Below are 19,047 nucleotides of genomic sequence, written 5' to 3'. Positions count from 1 at the left end.
TGCACGTGTCACACCTCCTCAGTCCCCCGCCCGAGCTAGCCACTGTGCCCAGGATTGAACAGAGGTCACGTGCTCTGCGGAGTGACATGCACTAATAGATATGGGTGCGGTTTTGGTTTGACGCGCTGCAATAGCCGAAAGTCATCACGCTACAGCGGTCAAGTATAAGTGTTTTCAAACTTCTAAAACTGATATGGCTACATACAGAAAGCTAATTACAATATTTATGAAAATTAAAACGGTACAACAGTTTCCGTGACGCCTGCCACCACTGGCATTTACTGGTTCGTTTATTGGGTCTAACATCCCAAAGCAACACAGGCTATGAGGGATGCCGTAGTGAAGGGCTCCGGAAATTTCGACCACCTGGGGTTCTTTAACATGCACTAACATCGCACAGTACACGGGTCTCCAGAATTTCGCCTCCATGGAAACTCGACCGCCGCAACCGGGATCGAACCCGCGTCTTTCGGGTCGGCAGCTGAGCACCATAACCACTGAGCCACCGCGACGGCCACTGGCACTTATTAAGCTGCAAAGAGCACCTTTGTACCTCAAAACGCCCATTACAGCGCTATACTGTGTTTCATACGTAGCAGGCAACGCCTCGCAGGCTGTGGAAGCAGTGCATCCGCAAAACCATATTAGACACCTTTTGCATACCATGTACCGTGTTACCGTTACCAGAGTACCAAGATCCCGCCCACCGCCGGAGAGCACGCGCTGATTGGTCCCAATGCTGCAGGCGCGCACATAGCTGCCGGGTACCTGGCACCATCTACCGCTGTCAAGGCGATTTGTGCATGCACATTGGCTCTGTGTGGGCTCCCGGTACTCCTGTACCGGTAACGGTAACAAGGTACACGATATGCTAAAGTGTCTATTAATTCTTCTTTTTTGAAACTCCGGTAAGTGTTTGTACGAAAACATAAAGCAGTATATAACAATGAGGTAGCATTGAAAACCACAATCAAAGCTGTGAGGCGCTCAGTGTTTGGGCCCTGTGAGTGTGAACTATTTTTTGGGCATGGATTGAGTAGGAGCGATTCACCCTACCAACCGCATATCGTACCGCCACATGAAATTCTTGCTTCATGAAGTCTCGATGAGTTGCAGGAGGAACAGAAGGGTGGAGGAGGAGGCTCCTCCCACTGTCACACAGCGAGAGGCGAGGGTGCGTAGATGTAGCCGACGTGGAGCAGGGACCGCTGGTAGAATGCAGGGGGGGATTTATGTGTCACTCATGAAAGAGGCGATCCCATTTGAACTGACTTCTTGGACAATTTCTATCAAAAACAAGGGGTTCAGCGTGGTTTTCCTAAGTTAAATTTCTCGCCTGGCAAGGGTGACCACCCCCAATAAATCCACCCCTGGTAGAATGCCCGAAGCGTACACGACAAAAACGCAATGCTGAACACAAACGCACAGAGCATCAAAATGAAAAAAAAAAAAAAGATTTTGAGAGACGGAGAGGCACAGTAATTGGTAACTGGTTTCCAGAAAGAAGTCAGTCTCTGTGGACACCCGAACCGTGCCCTTGGAGAAGGAAAAGAAGGGAGAACGAGGCATGGTAGTGCAGGGCTCTGGAATAATTTTGGCCCCCTGGGGTTCTTTAATGTGCACCAACATCGCACAGCACACTGAAGTCTTTTACGAAATGCAGCCACCGTGGCCCGAATTAAACCCGCGTGGATACCTGAACCGCGCTGCAGGAGTCAATTCAAGATGGAGGAGGGAGTGAAACAAGGGACAGGAACCGTATGCAGTGGAGGGCTCCGGAATAATTTCGACCACGCGCACTAACATCGCACAGTACACAGGCATATTTGCATTTCCCCTCCATAGAAACGCGGACACTGCGCCAGTACACTGAGGTGTGGGTTTGGAAAACGACACAAAAGAAGGGGAATAGATGCCAAAACGGTGAAGCGCAGGCTAGAAACATGGTGCAAAATCGCGGAAGACGCCAGGACCCCGAGGTGCACGCTTGAGAGGCTCAAGCCAAACAACGTCAGCAGCTGCAATACCACAGGAGTGCTTCTCGAGTTTTAGAAAGACTCAATGTAAACGCAAAAGCACAGGCAAAGACGCAACAGCTGGCACTCAGTATCTGCATTACCGTCAGCATAATCCATGAATTAGGGGTGTGCGAATAGTACTTTTTCAAGACTGGATCAGATACGAATAGTGCAGCTTTGCTAACGAATATGACTCGAATAGTGAATGAACTGAATCGAATACCAATCACGTATGCATACAAATAACTGATTCGACTTGTGGCGTGCAAGAGGCATCAGCAAAGTGCTAGCAGTGCAAAACTCATCTCCACTAACGGGATACAACATAACAGTCAGTATATTACCTCTATGACTGCCAATGAACTAGCACCCAATATCAGTAGATGAAAGGGGGCGCGAGCTATCTGGCATGGCAGCACAACTGAGTAAACCTGGCTGAGCCCTGCTGAAATGGCCAATCATGGAGGCCCCGAATGAGCATTATGAACGCTGCCAACCTGAACAGATATCACAGCAGCATGCTGTGCTGTGTTGGATCGGGCTGTTTTTGCAACTGTCACCAAAGAATATTATGTTTTCTTTTTTCAATTATTCGACGCTATTTGAATACCTTGAAACATATTCGAAAAAATTAATGCTTGAAAATGTATTCGAATAACTTAGAACAATTCAGAATATGCACTACTTGATTCAGTCAGCGAATTGAATAGGATATGCAATTTATTATAAAATTTCAATAATTCACACACTCCTAGCTAAACGCTTTTAATTTCTTAAAAACATTACTGGTGGGCTCCTCTGAAACACCCTGTAACAAGCTGCGGATATAAGTTAGAGACCATAGTGGTACAATGCTGGCTCTCAATTCCTGGCAACGACAAATTCTCTCTCTCTCTCTTATAGCTCTTGCTATGCCTTAGCTGTGGCAGATTATTTTGCAGTCAGGGCCTTTTGGGCTTATGCTGATGAATTTAATGGCACCAAACAACACACTCTGTAGCCAAAAATTGCACCTTGCACTTCACTATGACAAACCATGCATGCTGAAAGGACTCCAGATACAAGTATCAGTGAAAGGGCCGCCATTCAAACAGCATTTTAAACTTTATTCATGTAAAACAGTCCTCCATTAGGCATTGCCAGTAAGAATCAGGCCTTCACACCCACTCTCAAACAACATGACGAAGTGTGGATTGCAACCTGCGTTACTTTATACTGTTTATGCATACTATGTTGCACACATGCAATCATTCATTCATTCATTGCACACCACATAAATGTATTCGGCGAGCAGCTGTTCGAGAAAACATTACATATAGAGTACTAAACTAAACAAAAAATTGAACTACAATTTTTTTTCTGAAAAGGTGTAGTTTTTTTTTTTACAGCTCTTTTTCAGGCACCTTATGAACACCTGTGTGCAATGCTTTTGTAGCAAAAGACAAAAAAATCATTAGAATCAGTAAATTATTACTAACCATATCCCCAATGAGCTCTAAAACCTATGAAATGAACAATCTTAACTATGGATGGGTGCAGTGTACAACCAATAAAAATTACTAATTAGGCAACCATTTAAAGCAGGCTCCAGGAAGCCTTGTGAGTGCACTGACCATATACCCTACTATAAGAACTTGTGTAGTTACTTTTATGGCACTCAAAGCAGTGATTTTTCTAAGCAGAACAGTTATCATACATATACCTGCACTGCTTCAAAACACAGAGTGACGTACTTCAGGGTACTTTTATTAAAAACATATCACACCTGTGATGGTTCAAACAAAAGTCATCATTTAATATTCCACTTGCTCACAGCCTAACATTTGCATGAAATTTCATGACACCTACCAAGCTCTGTATGCTATTTCAACTGCATTCATCCTTGACTCTTCCATGTAGCTGCAACATCACATGCACATCTCTCAAGTAAGCACCTTCTCTGAAGACACTCCCAAATCCTAAAACAATATCAGAGTTCAAAAACACACAAAGCAAGGAATAAACGCGCGGAACTTTTGCATTTTACTGCCTTTAAAAAGACATCTCCAACATGTTCACTTGAGTGTGCAATGCAACTCATGGAGCTTAGAATGCTCAGGTAGTGCTGGCATGACAACACAGATGTTTTTTGCATTTCACTCATACTATAGTTTAACCATGCCTGACACCTCTTTCATAGAGGCAAATACACCAAGCATCCCACAGTTGAGAAGCACGGTTCCCAGACTTTTGCAGTTTGAGAAATAAGGCTTCAACACACACACAGACCTGATGAAGCGTGGCACACCAATGTGACTTTGGACAGCATGAAGTTTGCCCTTGCTTGCTGCTGGTCATGGCATGGCCAGGAACAAACAAGTGCAATTCATTGGGTTGCTCTTCTCTGAGGGCTGAAAACCTACAGCAAGGCACTGGCCCCTGAAACATGAATATAATTTCCCTGGAAGCAGTCCTGAGACAAGCTTCCACATCGTCTAGAATAAAGAAGCACATGAACCTGAGCAAGACAGCGGGCACTCGATGCCATTGCATGCGCCCATTTCAATTAGCTGGCCATTAGATGCATCGAGGTCGTAGTGTTTCAGTACATCATGCATGCTACTCAAGCAAGAATACCTTTAGAACTTGAACCAAAGTCCACCTAGAGCTTCTGCCAGTAGAGTCGAATGGCTTGTGATGTAAAAACTAAAGCCTAGAGAGTCTGTGGCTGTTGCACCACCATAAGACTAGGACACAGCAGTTCATGTGAAAGACGTCCATCATCCGTGAGAACGCTCACTTGCAAGGCAGCCATGTTGTATGTGCCAGCTTTCGAGAAAACGGCCGAGAGAGCTACTGCTGCTGTTGTGTGAGACTTGATTGGTAAGTGACGCCTCACAGCTGTTGTCCAGCTGAAACCACCCACATCAGCGGCCAGCAAGTCTGGAGTCGTTGAGGGGCTTGTTGGAGCAATAGGTGCCCTGCAAAAAGAACGTAAAAAAATTACAGAACATGAACCTAAAAAGATGAATCTCAAAATGTACATCAAACCAAGCTCTAATAAAGAGCATATATCATAGAGATGAAAGGATATAATTCTCTAAGCCAGTTTCTATAAAGCATGCAGCTAATACACACAACAGGCATACTTTGAAATAAACTGATTGTGATGAACCTAAAAGTATGCAAAGTCAGGCAAGTTCAAAGTTTAAGCATCCAAAAAATTAATGAGTGACTACAGTTATTCAGTATGCTAGAATAATGTACTACTTGTATAATGCAACATTCCTTCGTCACCCATGACATGGAAATGCAATTATCAAAGAAGCAATGTATTTCACACCTGTTGCCTGGCTCCACAGTGACGGTGACTGGCCGAAAGCTGGGGTTGTGCACCAAAAGACTAACCGGTATTACCAAGAGCCTGTAGCAAACAAAGAGCATGCCTGCTAAAAAATATGTAAACAAGAATCTCCACATAATTACAATTACTACGCAGGTCAAACTAAAAGGCCAATTATAACCTGAGAGCAATGCAGTAAAGCATCGATCAGCAACAATTTTGAAAAGAAACACTTTGTTGGCAAGACATTCATATACACTGCTAAAGCACGTTTTGGAGCCCATTCTTCCAGTTGCTACAAAACAAAGATTATCTTTAAAATGTTACATAAAGGTGAGGTTAGACTTTAGAAGGAGTAATAACAAAACATTCTGGACAATGTTATAATCAAAGCTAGAGTAATGAAACTCGGAACAAATGACAGAGTAGTAGTTCAAAGAACTCTAAAATTTGCAATTTTCACAATTTATTTATTTATTTTTTACATTCGCCCCTTTTTTCCCAGAAATAGGTCATAACACAGTGCTGAAATTAACAGTATGGAAAGACATAGCTATGTTAATCAGTGGAAATACAGGCGAGCCCACTTATAATGGCCGCAGTTATAATGAATACTCGCTTGTCACGAATGGGGGCGGTGCTGCCGTCAAAATATGCATGATTAGAGCAATGGGACTGTCAGATAAAATGAACAACTGTGGCAGTGCAACACGGTTAGAACGAACGAGCAGGAGCCATTAAAGGTGTACTGAAGCGGATTCTGCGCTCATCGTTTTAACGCGGGAACTCGATCTGCACGCTCTGAGCGTTCTTAGAAACTTCGAAACGTCCCAGCTCACATCTTTTTTTTTTTGAACTTCGAAAAGAGGAGGAGTCAGCCAAGGCGTGAAGTGCCTTTCAGCCCAACGCATGGTGGCTTGCCACTCTGCCATCAGCGGGGCGATACGTAGCGATCGGCGAAAGCAATGAGTCAACAAGTATTTTTATTTCCGTGGGACTAATTTGAGGCTATGTAGCCTGCGACTGAAACTATGTTTTCATGGAAACCTAAAAAAATCAAAATAAATGCGAAAGCGAAGCCACCACATGACTGCTGGCTGAAAGGAACTCCAGGCGTTGGCTGACTCCTTTTTTAGGAGGTGAGTTATAAAAAAAGGCGGGAGCTGGGACGTTTAATCTGATTTAATAGGGAAATTGGCCGCACAGGACAATAATTCGAAGTTTCCAAGAATCTTCGGAGAGTGCAGATCGAGTTCCCGCGGCAGAAAGACGATTTCAGATTCCTCTTCAGTGCACCTTTAACTACGCCCTACAGTCGAAAAGCTCATGTAAGCGCGGAGATGGAAGAGCGTCTTCAGGTGCCCGTGATACCCTACCCCGTAAGGTACGAGGAGGGGACACTTCAGCTCCGCCTTGAAGGGTATGATGTGACAACGTTAACAGGTTAATGCCATATATGCACAATTGGTCATTCTCATCTTGACATTCATATGTCCCTGGGAGTTTGCATACCTCTCCTAGTGCAGTGGTGCAGCAGTTAAGCGATGCGCCACTGGCCGGCAATGGCAGGTGCTGCCACCGGTGGGCTTTGTGCGACACAGGCTGCTCTTCCCGAGCAGCCTCTCGCGATCAGTCATTGATTTAACAGCCAGCTGCCACGGTGGTTAATTTGCTGACAATACGGTGAGCATGTTGGGATGACGCCACAAGGTCACGTGACCTAGGTGTCCTACCTCGGTTGCTTCTCCGGGGATTTTTCGAGCACAATGCTGACGACAGCAGATTTTCTGCAGAACGGGAGTCTTAAGGCTGTCGCATTAAAACGGCACAGTTTTACCAAATTCTACCGTCTAAAATGCATGCTTTGAAAGGCAATACCCACACTGATGAAAGACGCAGCAAGCTTTTGCATTAACATACCACTGTGCACAAGGAGGAATGGCAGCAATCGGCGGCGGCCTTTTGTCATCCGCTGCAATGCTTTGCGAGCTACGTTTTCGTAGACTACAGGCCGAACACAAGGCCGGATAATGCGTGACTTTTTGTTTTCATGCGACGAGTGTGCAACCAGGCATAAGTTCTAATGGCATGATTGGTAGTGTGCACGATTTGCTCGCTGAATTGCTTTTTGAGCTCAACCACGACATAGCGAAAAGGATACGAGCTTCAACTCATGCTTGATAACTTGGCAATGCACTACGTGTTGCCTTCTCTGGCTGTTGCTACAACGATCTTCTCGCCACCAAATACCAAGAGCAAGATCCAGCCACCAGACATGGATGTCATTTACAAGCTCAAGATGTCCTATCATCGATGCATCATCCAGCTCATGCTGATAGCAATTCAAGCACCAGATGGTGATGTTGGGTTCGCACATCCTTGTTCGCTGCCGTGGAAATGATTAAGGCCATGTGGATGAGACTGACTGTAGAGTCTACCAGGAATTGCTTCTGTAAAGCATGCTTTATGGGCCAAAAAATGACTGAGAATACTGTTGAGCATCCATATGATTAGAAGCATGTAGATTTGTAACAATGCATTGTTGATGCACAGATGGCCGAACATAATTTTGCCTGAGGTGGCTTCGATGGTGCGGATCATAACGTGGGCATCGCAAAGTCATCGCAAAGTCATATAGTGACGAAGCCATTATACGCGGAGTATGAGCGCTGCCCGACTGCAGAGAATCTGATGACAATGACAAAGAGGCCAAACTACCAATAGTTGCCATGAATACTTAAACCACGATTAGTTATGCCCTGTTCTTAAAGCAGCCTAATTGTTATCGCTTAGGGCCTCGGCAAGAAACAAACTATGACCAGTCTTGAAGGCTTGGAAAGCGCAGTGGTCCGGTGCGCATAATGAACTTTTGTAAGAAATAAATTTCTGGCAGTAAAATGAGAAGTCCACTTACTACGAACCTTGGATACAATAGAACCTTGGATACAATTGACACAGTCGACGCCTCTGTCAGGTTCGTTGTAAGTGGGCTCCAACTGTATAATTACAAGCCTACAGCAAAAACTACATTTTCTAGAAACGAGTGAACAAGTGAATTAACTCATTTAAAACAAAACAAGAATTAGTGAAAATCAACTACATTTTTTTACAAATGTGTGAACAAGTGAATTCACTCATTTAAAACGAAAAAAGAATTCAAGAAAACATAATTTTTCCTGTAGACTTATAATTCTAATTCCACTTCTGTAACATAATTGAACTTTTCTGCACTGCCAATTTCAGCACCGTGTTATGAGCCATTTCTGAGAAAAAGCGGTAAATGTGTAAAAAAAAAGTCAAATACGTATATGCAAATTTTGGTTTTTAATGCGATAGCATTAAAGGTCCTATTCTCCAGAAAATCAGGTGTCGGCACTGTCGGTGTTGCGAGCGAAAAATGACTGGCATGGCTCTGGTAGATGGTCTCCAGAGAGCAACCTAGGAGGCAGGTGGGACACCCAGGTCACGTGACATTCTGACGTCATCACAACCTGCCCACCGGATAGTGAGGAAACTGCCCACCATGGCAGGTAGCAGTTAAATTAATGATTGATCGCTCAGGAAGAGCAACATGGCCGCACAATGCCCACCGTGAGCACCTGCCATCGCAAGGCAGTCGCGCATTTTATCCACTGCACCACTGCGCCAGGAGGGGTATGACGACTCCCAGGGATCTAAGAATATAAAGTAGAGAATGAACTTCTACATGGGATTCCGAATGCATTTCTTTTCCGTTACGCCGAGTGGTGTTCAAGATATCTAACTTTAATATTCAAGAAGTCATTAACAAGCGCGAAACTCCCAACCGAATGGAAGCACGCAAAGATCGTTCCCATACCAAAAACAGAAAATCCGTCCCTCGTCACGTCATACAGGCCAATTTCTTTACTTTGCACTTGTGCTAAATTGCTCGAACATATAATATTCAAACACATATCCGTCTTTCTGAATGACAACGCATTAATTGATACCAGACAACATGGGTTTAGGCTAGGGTTTTCTACCGCAACTCAGCTCGTAGAAACAGTTCATGATTTAGCAGCAGCTTTAGATAAGCAAAGCCAAGTCGACATAATTTTCCTCGATTTCGAAAAAGCATTTGACCGCGTCTCTCACTCCAAATTACTGCTGAAACTAAGACCCATACTAAAGAACAACACCTTAATTAACTGGATTGGGGAATACCTGTCCTTACGAAAGCAATGTGTTCAAGTTAATGATGCAGCTTCTTCTTCCGCAAACGTAAACTCAGGCATTCCACAAGGCTCAGTTTTAGGTCCGCTATTCTTTCTGATCTTCATAAATGATATCGTCAGTGACATTCACGTCAAGATCAGACTTTTCGCAGACGACTGCGTCCTATATCATGAAATACGTAGTGCGAACGACCAGGCAGTTTTAAACACTTCCCTATCTAAAATACAAACTTGGTGCACGAAATGGCAAATGACTATTAATCTTAAAAAGACTGTGGCAATGACCGTTACACGCAAAAAGAACCCGTTATCATTTGCTTATAACATTAACAACCAGTGCTTATCTGTCGTTTCCAGTTACAAATACTTGGGAGTAATAATTTCATCAGATCTTAGGTGGAATGAACATGTAACACACACCTACAATAGAGCAATGAAGAAACTTGGCTTTTTAAGGCGTACGTTAGGGAACGCTTCACCTGAAATTAAAATCCTAGCCTACAAAACATTTATCCGACCCGTCCTAGAGTATGCCGCGATTGTATGGGATCCACATACACAGTCTAATACTACCAAACTTGAGAAAGTTCAAAGAAAATCAGCTAGGTTCATCTTTAACTCATACAGCTGGCGCACGTCCCCATCATTACTTCTAGAAGCTGCAGAACTGGAAAGTCTCACATTCAGACGTTACCGGGATAGGATGAAATTTTTCTATTTACTCTATCATAACCAATTGGGAATAGACAAAAGTTCATACATTCTGCCAGCTAACCGCCGATCTACGCGCTCATATCACACCAAAAAAGTCCTGGATTTTTCGTGCAGGACGGACGCATTTAAAAATTCCTATTTTCCGCGCACTATTTGCGATTGGAATGCATTATCCGCCGACACAGTTGACTGCCCAACGGTTTCCTCATTCCTCTGCGCACTTGCGCGTAAGTCCTGAGTGACATGTGGCTCCCCCTCATCAAAATGACACTCATGTTGTAAATACTATCTTGTGTTTTTGTTTTTGTTCTGATTTATCATTCAGCGTCCTGTATCTTGTTTGCTGATTTTGCTGTTTCTGAATTTGTTGATTTGTGTTGTCCACTCCTGCCTAAGGCCTGATAATAAGGCTGGCAGTACCTGTAAAATAAATAAATAAATAAATATAGGAATTAAACTACTATGCTATCGCATCATACCCTTAAGGCAGAGCTTAAGTGTCCCCTACAATTTTTTGTAACGACAACCGTTGTAACATTTAACTGTCAAAGCACAAACATGAGTGCAAGTTCAGATTTTGCTTGAAGTAATAAATGCTTCTCAGTGGAACCTTGGCACTATTGTTATGTCATGCTTAGCGTATGATGATTGGCTGCTCTGAGTGAAAAGTAAGGCTAATATGTCAACATATTCAAGCATAGCCAACCTGAGAGCCACTTACCTGTTGGTGACAAAGTCATGCTTAACTTGAACTGGGTGTACTAGAGCACAACGCACATACTGGAACGTTGGTGCCACTAGTCCTATAGTTGGATAGTCTGGGATTGCAGGCTTCAGGTCGGTTGGCTGATGGAAGCAAAAAAAAAATGTTTGTTAAAGCAAGCATACACCTTACAAGGGCATCTATCAGCTTTCATGGTCTTGCACCAACAGTTCAAGGCAAGACATTTTCACAACAGTATGTCTTGCCTATGGTGTAGCAGCAGAAAATAATACCAGTTTATTAAAGGGACAGTCTACTGAATTTTATCAGCCATATTCTCTCTGAGGCAGTTGAAATCTCCTTGCTCAAATAAATGCACAGCTAGCTATGGGGCTAAGGAACATGGCAGAACAGCTAAGGACAATTTTTTGGCATTGGAATCTTGCTTTCCACTTGGTAGGCAGTGCCTGAAAATCTGGACATTAAAGACATGGCAATGATTGCCTGCTGCCTAGTCAATAATGATTGTGACGTTGACTGACATGCAAAGGCTTCCTTAAAACTACAGTTTGAAGCAATAAGCAGCATTAAAAACTATCGACAAAATTAGGCTGGTGCTGTCTACCACAGATATCATCAACCATATTTTCCCACTAGCAGCACTGCTGACGACAGCACCACTGTAAGAATGATGGCAGTCTGCTTTTTAAAACATATTAAAGAAAAAGTCCGGCTATATTGTGCACGAAGCAGTGGCCACATGCACGAGAAGAAAATTAGGCACCTGAAGTTTTTTCCAACAAAAATAACCCTCTGTATCGCATTCAGTCCTCTTCATAAAATGTGCTATATTCACTCCAGGTGACATAACCCACCTACCGTATTTACATGATTGTAAGTCTACCTATTTTTTTTAAATTTGGAAATAAGTGACGCGGTTGACTTACAATCGAAACCAAAGCATGGCACCATAAATAAAGGCGAGACAAATGAATTATCGGGGATGTTACAGAGTGGTTGCAATTTTGTTTGCTTTGCGGCTCTGCCCAGTTATTCAGCTATTTTGCGTGCTTTTTCGGAAGGATTTTTTTTTTCACTTTTTTTCACACCCTGTGCTCAAGGGAGTGTCAATAGTGGATGGAAAGGTCGCTGTTCCAATCGCAGCGGCACCACCACTCGGAGCGGCAGCTCTTCTGGGGGGTGTCAGTATCTGATGGAAGAGCCGACGCCGCTCGCGCATAGCATGCATAGTTTTTTTTTGGCTCTGTTTGACGCATTTGACGACTGCCTGCCATGTTTTACCAGTTTTTAATGTAGTGCTTCGCCAGTCGTCATTTGTGCTCCAGGTCCAGTAGGCGTCTGGCGCATGTTCACGGCTGCATTCAAGATGGCTGCCATTCTTTACGCCAAAGAAACGAACAACTGTGTGCCGGACCGCAAGTTCGACGTCTCGGAATGGGTGATACAGATGTGATGGCTGAAGAGAGCCAAAATTTTAAGCTGTTCCACGTGATGTCATGGTGTGGTAGCTTGCGAAGAGCGGGATTTCGCGGGCCGACGTTAAGATGAGGTGCTGTGGGACCGCATCAGCGATGGCGACAGCAGTGCTAGTGAAGACGAGTAGTCCAGTGACTAATACATTTTAATGTGAGAGCATTAGGAAGCTCTTGAGGCAAAAAAGCTGGCGGCGTTGGCATCGCCACAGTATAAGGCTGCCGTGGCTCCATTGTGTTGCTCTTCATGCTGGACTTGAGCAGCTGCTCCTTCAACGCGCAGAACCGGCACCCCATCGCGCAGGCGCCGTTGGCAGCTGCTGATAAGCGGCGGCGGCCCGATGACACTATCACATTCTACTTTTAAAGACAAAGCTTAAGCGCCCTCCAAGTTTTTCATTTTGGAATGTGGCCACAAGCACGCCCTTCCTTTTTTTTTTCTGACATGCGATTTGGGGTGGCGTCCACCATAGCAAGACTTGTCAGAATATGCCAATATCTTTTTTATTCTTTTACTCATCCCCAACAGCAGATCATCTCTAATTGTCTGCCTTCTAAATAATTAATTTAGTAGCTTCTCCTAAAGGAAATAGTAAGGTGTCCAAAACACTCTAGACACCAAATGCATGCACACAAAACTGACAAAAAAAAAACATTTAAAAAATTCCAACCTCTGAACCCAGATACACCAGATCACAAGAGTTTGATATCTCAATAATTAAATATATGAGAGTATGTTAATATGCAATGGAAACAACTACAATTTCCTGTGAACATGGCCAACACTACTGATTGCCATACCCATGACCTGCAAAATTAGGCATCAATATCACACCAGAAGTGAAGTGCATATGAGCAGCAGGCACACATCGATCACGTTAACCAACCTACAAACTAACTTGTTTGCACGCAATGCACACAATGTGAAAAAAAAAAAGATCACAAATTCCATACCACACAAAGCATTTTCTGCAGGTGGAGATGAGCTGGATAAGCTATTCATATTTACAGTGTGTGTCATCATGTACAATGTTCACATAATCAAAAACTAATGAATGTACAGAGCAGGCAGCAATCCTATACCTACTGCTGGTCACTGCTTATCAAAAGTAGCATTTCGAGACAAATGAAGTGCCACAAATACGTATTTTACGGCAGGTGTGCGAATAAGGCCAGCAGTCACTATGCAAACCACAAGCAAAAACGATGCCTGCTCACTTGCTACTATGTTATGCCTAACTGCCCAGTAGCACGGCTGGTGAACAGACAGACTTGTGAAGATGGTGTAAAATGCAATGCCATCGATGCCAGTGGAAGTGGAAAAACCTGTCTTGCCAAACCAAAGCCAATAGCAAGGTAGTTGCAGGCGGACGCTTCACAGACGTTCTCTTCCGTGACTCATGTTCTCTTCACTGATATTGCCTCTAGTATGCCTTCTGGCCCTTCCATCATCCACCACGCTCTTCACTGCAGCTGTCATACTTCTCCCACTTCGCTGCCATCACATGACTAAATATGCCCAGAAAGGTCCACTTGAGGTCACACATCCAATGCAACTCTAATATCCTGTAATTAAGGCCTCTAGTTTTCAGTGATTCCGCGAAAAATCGCAGTTTTAAACATTTTTGTAGCGAAGGCTACACTAGGCTAGCCGGATCGATTTCGCCCGTCTTGGCCATCTGCTCCTACTGCACAAGTGCATGTTTCGCCACAGGTGGGCCACGCATGACGTCACAGCTGTGCCGCCACCGCGTCCGCCGCCGACTCTGCTGCCTTGCCCCCTCCCCCGCTGCACATTGATGCCACGACTAGCTATGCACCTTACTGCGAATGCGCGTGGGGTCGAATGAATACGGGAGTGATGCGCTCAGCCGTCGGTTGCAAGCCATGGAAGAAGAGAAGCCTTGCTTGTTGCGGCAGCTTTCACTACATATACGAGGCATACCAGACCTAAGCCACCACTAATTTGTTTATGCGGAATTCTGTATTAACAGCTACACTTTATTTTTTTGATGCTGTGTTTGCGGATGTCAAAAAGACTAATATAATGATGGCACTGCGATTAATTTATTCACCTGAATCCTCTTGAAATGTAGAATATGGCAACAGACTTAGCTCTGCTGGTGCCTTGATACATCTGCTTCCCCATCCGCTCAAGCAAGCTAGCGTGTCAAGCACTGCGGCTCTGGCAGCAACGCGCCCGCATGCTTCTATAGCATGAGCCATGATAGCGACACCTGTCTAAAGCACTAATATTAGCCTATTTGTACAAATATAATGAGTTTTTTTTTTCTTGAATCATCAACATCAGAAAGCAGCTCATATTACATTCAGAACCAAACTATGAAAATAGCGCAAATTTTTTTTCAGCGTTCTTCGAGACACCCACAGCGAGCTATCCACTAGACTTGTGAGCTGCGAGGAAAAGCCAACTTTTCAACGACCTTGGTCCATCGAGGTGAAGCGTGCGGCCGCTTCTGTGTAAAAGACAGTATGCATCAAAGCGCGGGTGGCTCCCCACGAAATATTGCAGAGTCTTTGACCTCACTACGCCGAATTTCGGGGCTTTACCTATAATTTAAAACAACGTTCCTTGAAAGACAACATACTGGCAGATAGCATACAAAGAAAGAGGTTGGACTTTTTGGGTTTTTGTTTACAAAAAATTTGGTGGATTCTAGAATTTGGGTGTTTACTTTAGAATGCAAGATTCAGTTTTTTTTTTTCAGCGAAAATTTTTTTTCAACGAATGAATTACTTTTTTCGGTGATTTAATGTGGCAATCCTGAGCATTCAAATGTCACTTAAAGTCTATCTCAGCATTTTTGGCAGCATGAACAGTTTATTAGCAGTTTTAACGTGCAAAGGGTAGTATCTGGAGCTGTGCTTGCCGAATGAATTGCTATTGCCATTACAAAAAGCAACGCAAGTAAACTAGACAGCCAGCAGACAGAAAAGCGGATGGAAGCTTCCTTCTAGGATCTAGGCTGACATGTTTTCATTGAGATGTCAAGCTGGATTTAGCAAGAGGCTGATGTATCACATAATCTATGTGTCGATGGCAGCGAAATAACTGGCTAAATCACTGCGGCAGCCAAAACATACTTTTTTGTGACACCCATGCACGGTTTCATGTCAGTGTCCTGCCTGCATGCAGTTGATAAACCTACTTAACCGACTAACAACTCTAAGCGGGTGATGACAGTGAGCAAATAGTGCTAGCTTGCAGGCAGCAAGGAAGTGGTGCTTCTAAGTAGGAATCTCACAACTGCACACCTCAAATCTGACAACTGCCCTCCTTATACAACACCACCACCGTCTCGTCGCACCGCTGGCGTTCCTAATCAGTCAACTGTCAACTTTACTCAGTGTAACTCATAATCAACAGCCAGCTAACTATGCCTTGCATGGCAAAAATACTCCCTTTTTTCGGTTAAAACCATATATCAAAAACTGAATTCGATGTATTTTCATCGTTTTCTTCTTTTTTTTTTTCTCAGTTTCAACTGGAAAGTCCAACCCCTAAGCATACAGCACTCCTGCATTATTTGCATAAAATGTTTCAGAAGTTAAATGCAAACAATAATTATATCAAAATTCAGAATATGCTGATTTGGCTGCTTTTGCAATCTGTACCACAAGATGCCCAGACAGTCAGGCAGATGCTATGACCTTGCAACACCCTTCTTTGAAACCACTTACCTTCTGAGCACTGAAAGAAATTTTTTTCTTTTTTAATTTTTTTTTTGCAACACGATTCTGCATAATACATCCCTTTTAACTCCAACAAAAACACGAGTAAAGTGTAAAGCTCGGCATACCTCGTGGCCCGGTAATGAAGAATACACTGTATAGAATTCCCGCAGTGCCACATGGTGCTGACCTCTGACCACACGCACGGATCCATCCTGGTCCACTGCCGCCTGCAGGAAGGTTCAGTCTTACAAACACCAGCAGCAAACAACTTACAACCTAGTGCACTTTTGTGCAGTTTTACACTTGTGATCATTTGTCTCCAAAATAATCTTGCCTAATTAGTGATCTTTACCAAGAGATAAGGTTATACAATTTACTGTGCACATTATGGCAAAAAGATGATAAACATAAAAGCCAGATATAAATGCATTATTACCTTCCCTGCTCCAATTATTGGGCAGAATCCCAAATTTGTTGGCTCTTCCACAAGCACAATGCAACACACAAGGAAATATATCTAATACAATAGAGTGAGACCTATTGCCACTTGCCCATGCATAAAAATATTTTAGTTTGTACAGTTCCTGTATCATGCAGTAAAGTAATTCCAGACTATTCTGTCCAAAGTAGAAGCCACTCAGAAAGCGCCCACTTTCAAATCCTCCAAATGCTCTGGAATGGCTGCAGGTAATTATGTCTTTGCAAGGAAAAAGTGAATGTAGTAACCATGATGGTACAGCTTGTCCTTGTGCCAAAAATTACAGAAAACCAGCACTACAATGTATTTGTCAGGATGGCAAGAACACTTAAAGGGACACTGAGGAGAAATTGAAGTTGGCTTGTATCGATAGAATACCAGCTCCTGATCACAAAAACGCCACTCTTACTGAAAACAAAGCTCTTGTAAGGTAGAAAATAGCAAGAACCAAAATACAGGTATCGCTACCACAGGCCAATCTCGCAAGTACAAGTGTGGTGATGCAATAGGACAAGAGACGCCACCTTGGAGGAATTTTCCATCCTACTAGGTTTCGCGAATCTCTGAGGCAGACATAGGTAGGTTGCGCAGATCAATATTGAAGTAAGTTTTGTTTTAAAACCAATAGTGCACTTTTATCACACAAGGAAGGCAGGCAAAAGACAACCTGAATGTTGGAAGCAAAGAAAACGGATGCTTGGCGGCGCCACAGGCGGCCAGGAGAGTTTCGATTTGTTATGGCGCTTCGCGTCTATGAGCTTTGCGTGCCCCGTGATTTTGTTTTTGACGCGCTTCGATTTACAAGTGCCGAACAGCAGAGGAACTCCAAGTGCCGCTTCAAGTGCTAGTTAACCTTTGAAGGAGCCTGTTAAGGCTTGTCAGATGATCGTCACGGTCGATGAAAAGCTATGATGGCACGATGGTCGGTGATCGTACAAGGCAGCACTTGTGTATTCGCACGCTTACCCGGCGAAACATTCCCGGCTGTGCCAGTCAACTTCAAACTACTTAACGGAAATCGTTTATTAGGGACGGGAGACAAGGTACAAGGCAGTTCAGAAAAATTGCTGATGGCCTAGCTCTGTTAGGCCAGGATATACCTAGCGAAAGCATGGAGATTTCTGCATCAGAATAGTGCATTCACTAGATGCGCCTTTATTGACGGCTGTAACTTGAGCCGTCGTAGCGGAGCGGTAGCATTTCCGCCTCAAACGGCGAAGGCCCTGGTTCGATTCCGAACCTCAGCACCGGACTTCTTTTCTTTTATTTAGTGAGTGGGCGGGGGGTTCCAGTGGCTCCCATGGATGCCGCCGCTGAATACGTTGGTTAGCGGTTAAGCGCAGGCTCTGTTAAGGCAGCGTTTATGCTGCGGCGAGGCGCGCGCGCGCTCGCCCTGCACGGCGAAGTCACGTCGGTCAAAAGCGAGACCCTCTATACTCCAACTGCGCTTGACTGCCGACGCGTTCGGCGGCTTCGGCGCACTCCGACCGCATTGGTGGGGAGATCGGAGCATGTATCTATTTCGCGCCGAGTGCGCCAGCCGCCGCCGGCCCGGCCAGACTGATTTGGCTCCGCGGCGAGGTGCGCGTTATATTCAATAGCTGCGGCAGTTCGGCGGAGCTGTTCTTTTCGAGCTCGTCTATTGTAATCCATTCACAGTACAAATCTGAAGGTACATGCAAGTTGGCGAGAGCGCCAGATCCAGTGGACCCGTTGGATCAAGCGGAAGCCGTTGAAGCGTCGTGCGCCGGCTTTGGTTTCAAGCCGCCGACTTCAAACGCGACCGCCCTCGAGCACCCATTTGTTTTTTCGGGCAAAAAATAAATAAATAACTTGGCCCATGCAACCGTGGGAGACCTCGACGCTGCCTGCTGCGCCGTGCAACCGCTCCGTTCAAGGAATCACAATCTGTTGGCCCCAAAGCCCCGGCCAGCCTCCGATGGGCGCAACGCACCCCTCGCGACTCCCCGCACTGGGGTTATGATATTTAGTTTGCAACGGCTGCTCTCTGAGGAAGGGGGAAACCACCCGCCGGCGCCTAACCTAACCGTGCTTCCTCAAAAGCATCGCACGCTCTGTGGGGCCGAGGTCGCTGAAATGCAGGCCAGAGTTTTTGCGAGAACTACGTCGTCGGGTTCGGGAACGGGATCCATCGTAACGCTGGCAAGACGCCGGTGCGAACGTAAACGAAGCGACGGTGGCGACCCCCGATAGATGCCTTCAACGTGCGGCGGCGGTAGCTTTCATTTCGGCAGCTGCTAGACCGCACCGCTAGCCGCCAGAAATCATGGAGTCTCCGTTTACGTCACGTTTCATGTCACTCCGTTCTGTGTCGTCATAAGAGCTCTCTGTGTCGTCACAAGAGTTCTCGAGTTTGAATCGGAGCGGCGGGAAAAAATTTTTCAACTTCGAATCCAAATTTCTTTG

At 44.6% G+C, this 19,047-nt stretch overlaps 1 protein-coding gene across 2 annotated transcripts in view; it reads right to left on the bottom strand.

Annotated features, from left to right (window-relative positions):
- Positions 1–3,103: 3,103 nt before the first annotated feature.
- Positions 3,104–19,047, bottom strand: part of l(3)76BDm (trafficking protein particle complex subunit 8 homolog l(3)76BDm) — an 82,474-nt gene continuing 66,530 nt past the window's right edge. For both annotated transcript variants that reach the window (XM_077647841.1, XM_077647842.1), the window contains exons 24-27: positions 16,268–16,369; positions 10,972–11,096; positions 5,341–5,421; positions 3,104–4,978 (exon numbers count right to left, since the gene is read on the bottom strand). In XM_077647841.1, the coding sequence (XP_077503967.1) occupies positions 4,711–4,978; positions 5,341–5,421; positions 10,972–11,096; positions 16,268–16,369 (576 nt within the window). In that variant the 3' untranslated portion in view covers positions 3,104–4,710. The remainder of the gene's footprint in view (positions 4,979–5,340; positions 5,422–10,971; positions 11,097–16,267; positions 16,370–19,047) is intronic.

The sequence above is a fragment of the Amblyomma americanum genome, chromosome 1, assembly GCF_052857255.1.
Source record: "Amblyomma americanum isolate KBUSLIRL-KWMA chromosome 1, ASM5285725v1, whole genome shotgun sequence".
In the NCBI taxonomy this organism is placed as follows: domain Eukaryota; kingdom Metazoa; phylum Arthropoda; class Arachnida; order Ixodida; family Ixodidae; genus Amblyomma; species Amblyomma americanum.
This window is presented reverse-complemented; position numbering and strand designations above follow the sequence as displayed.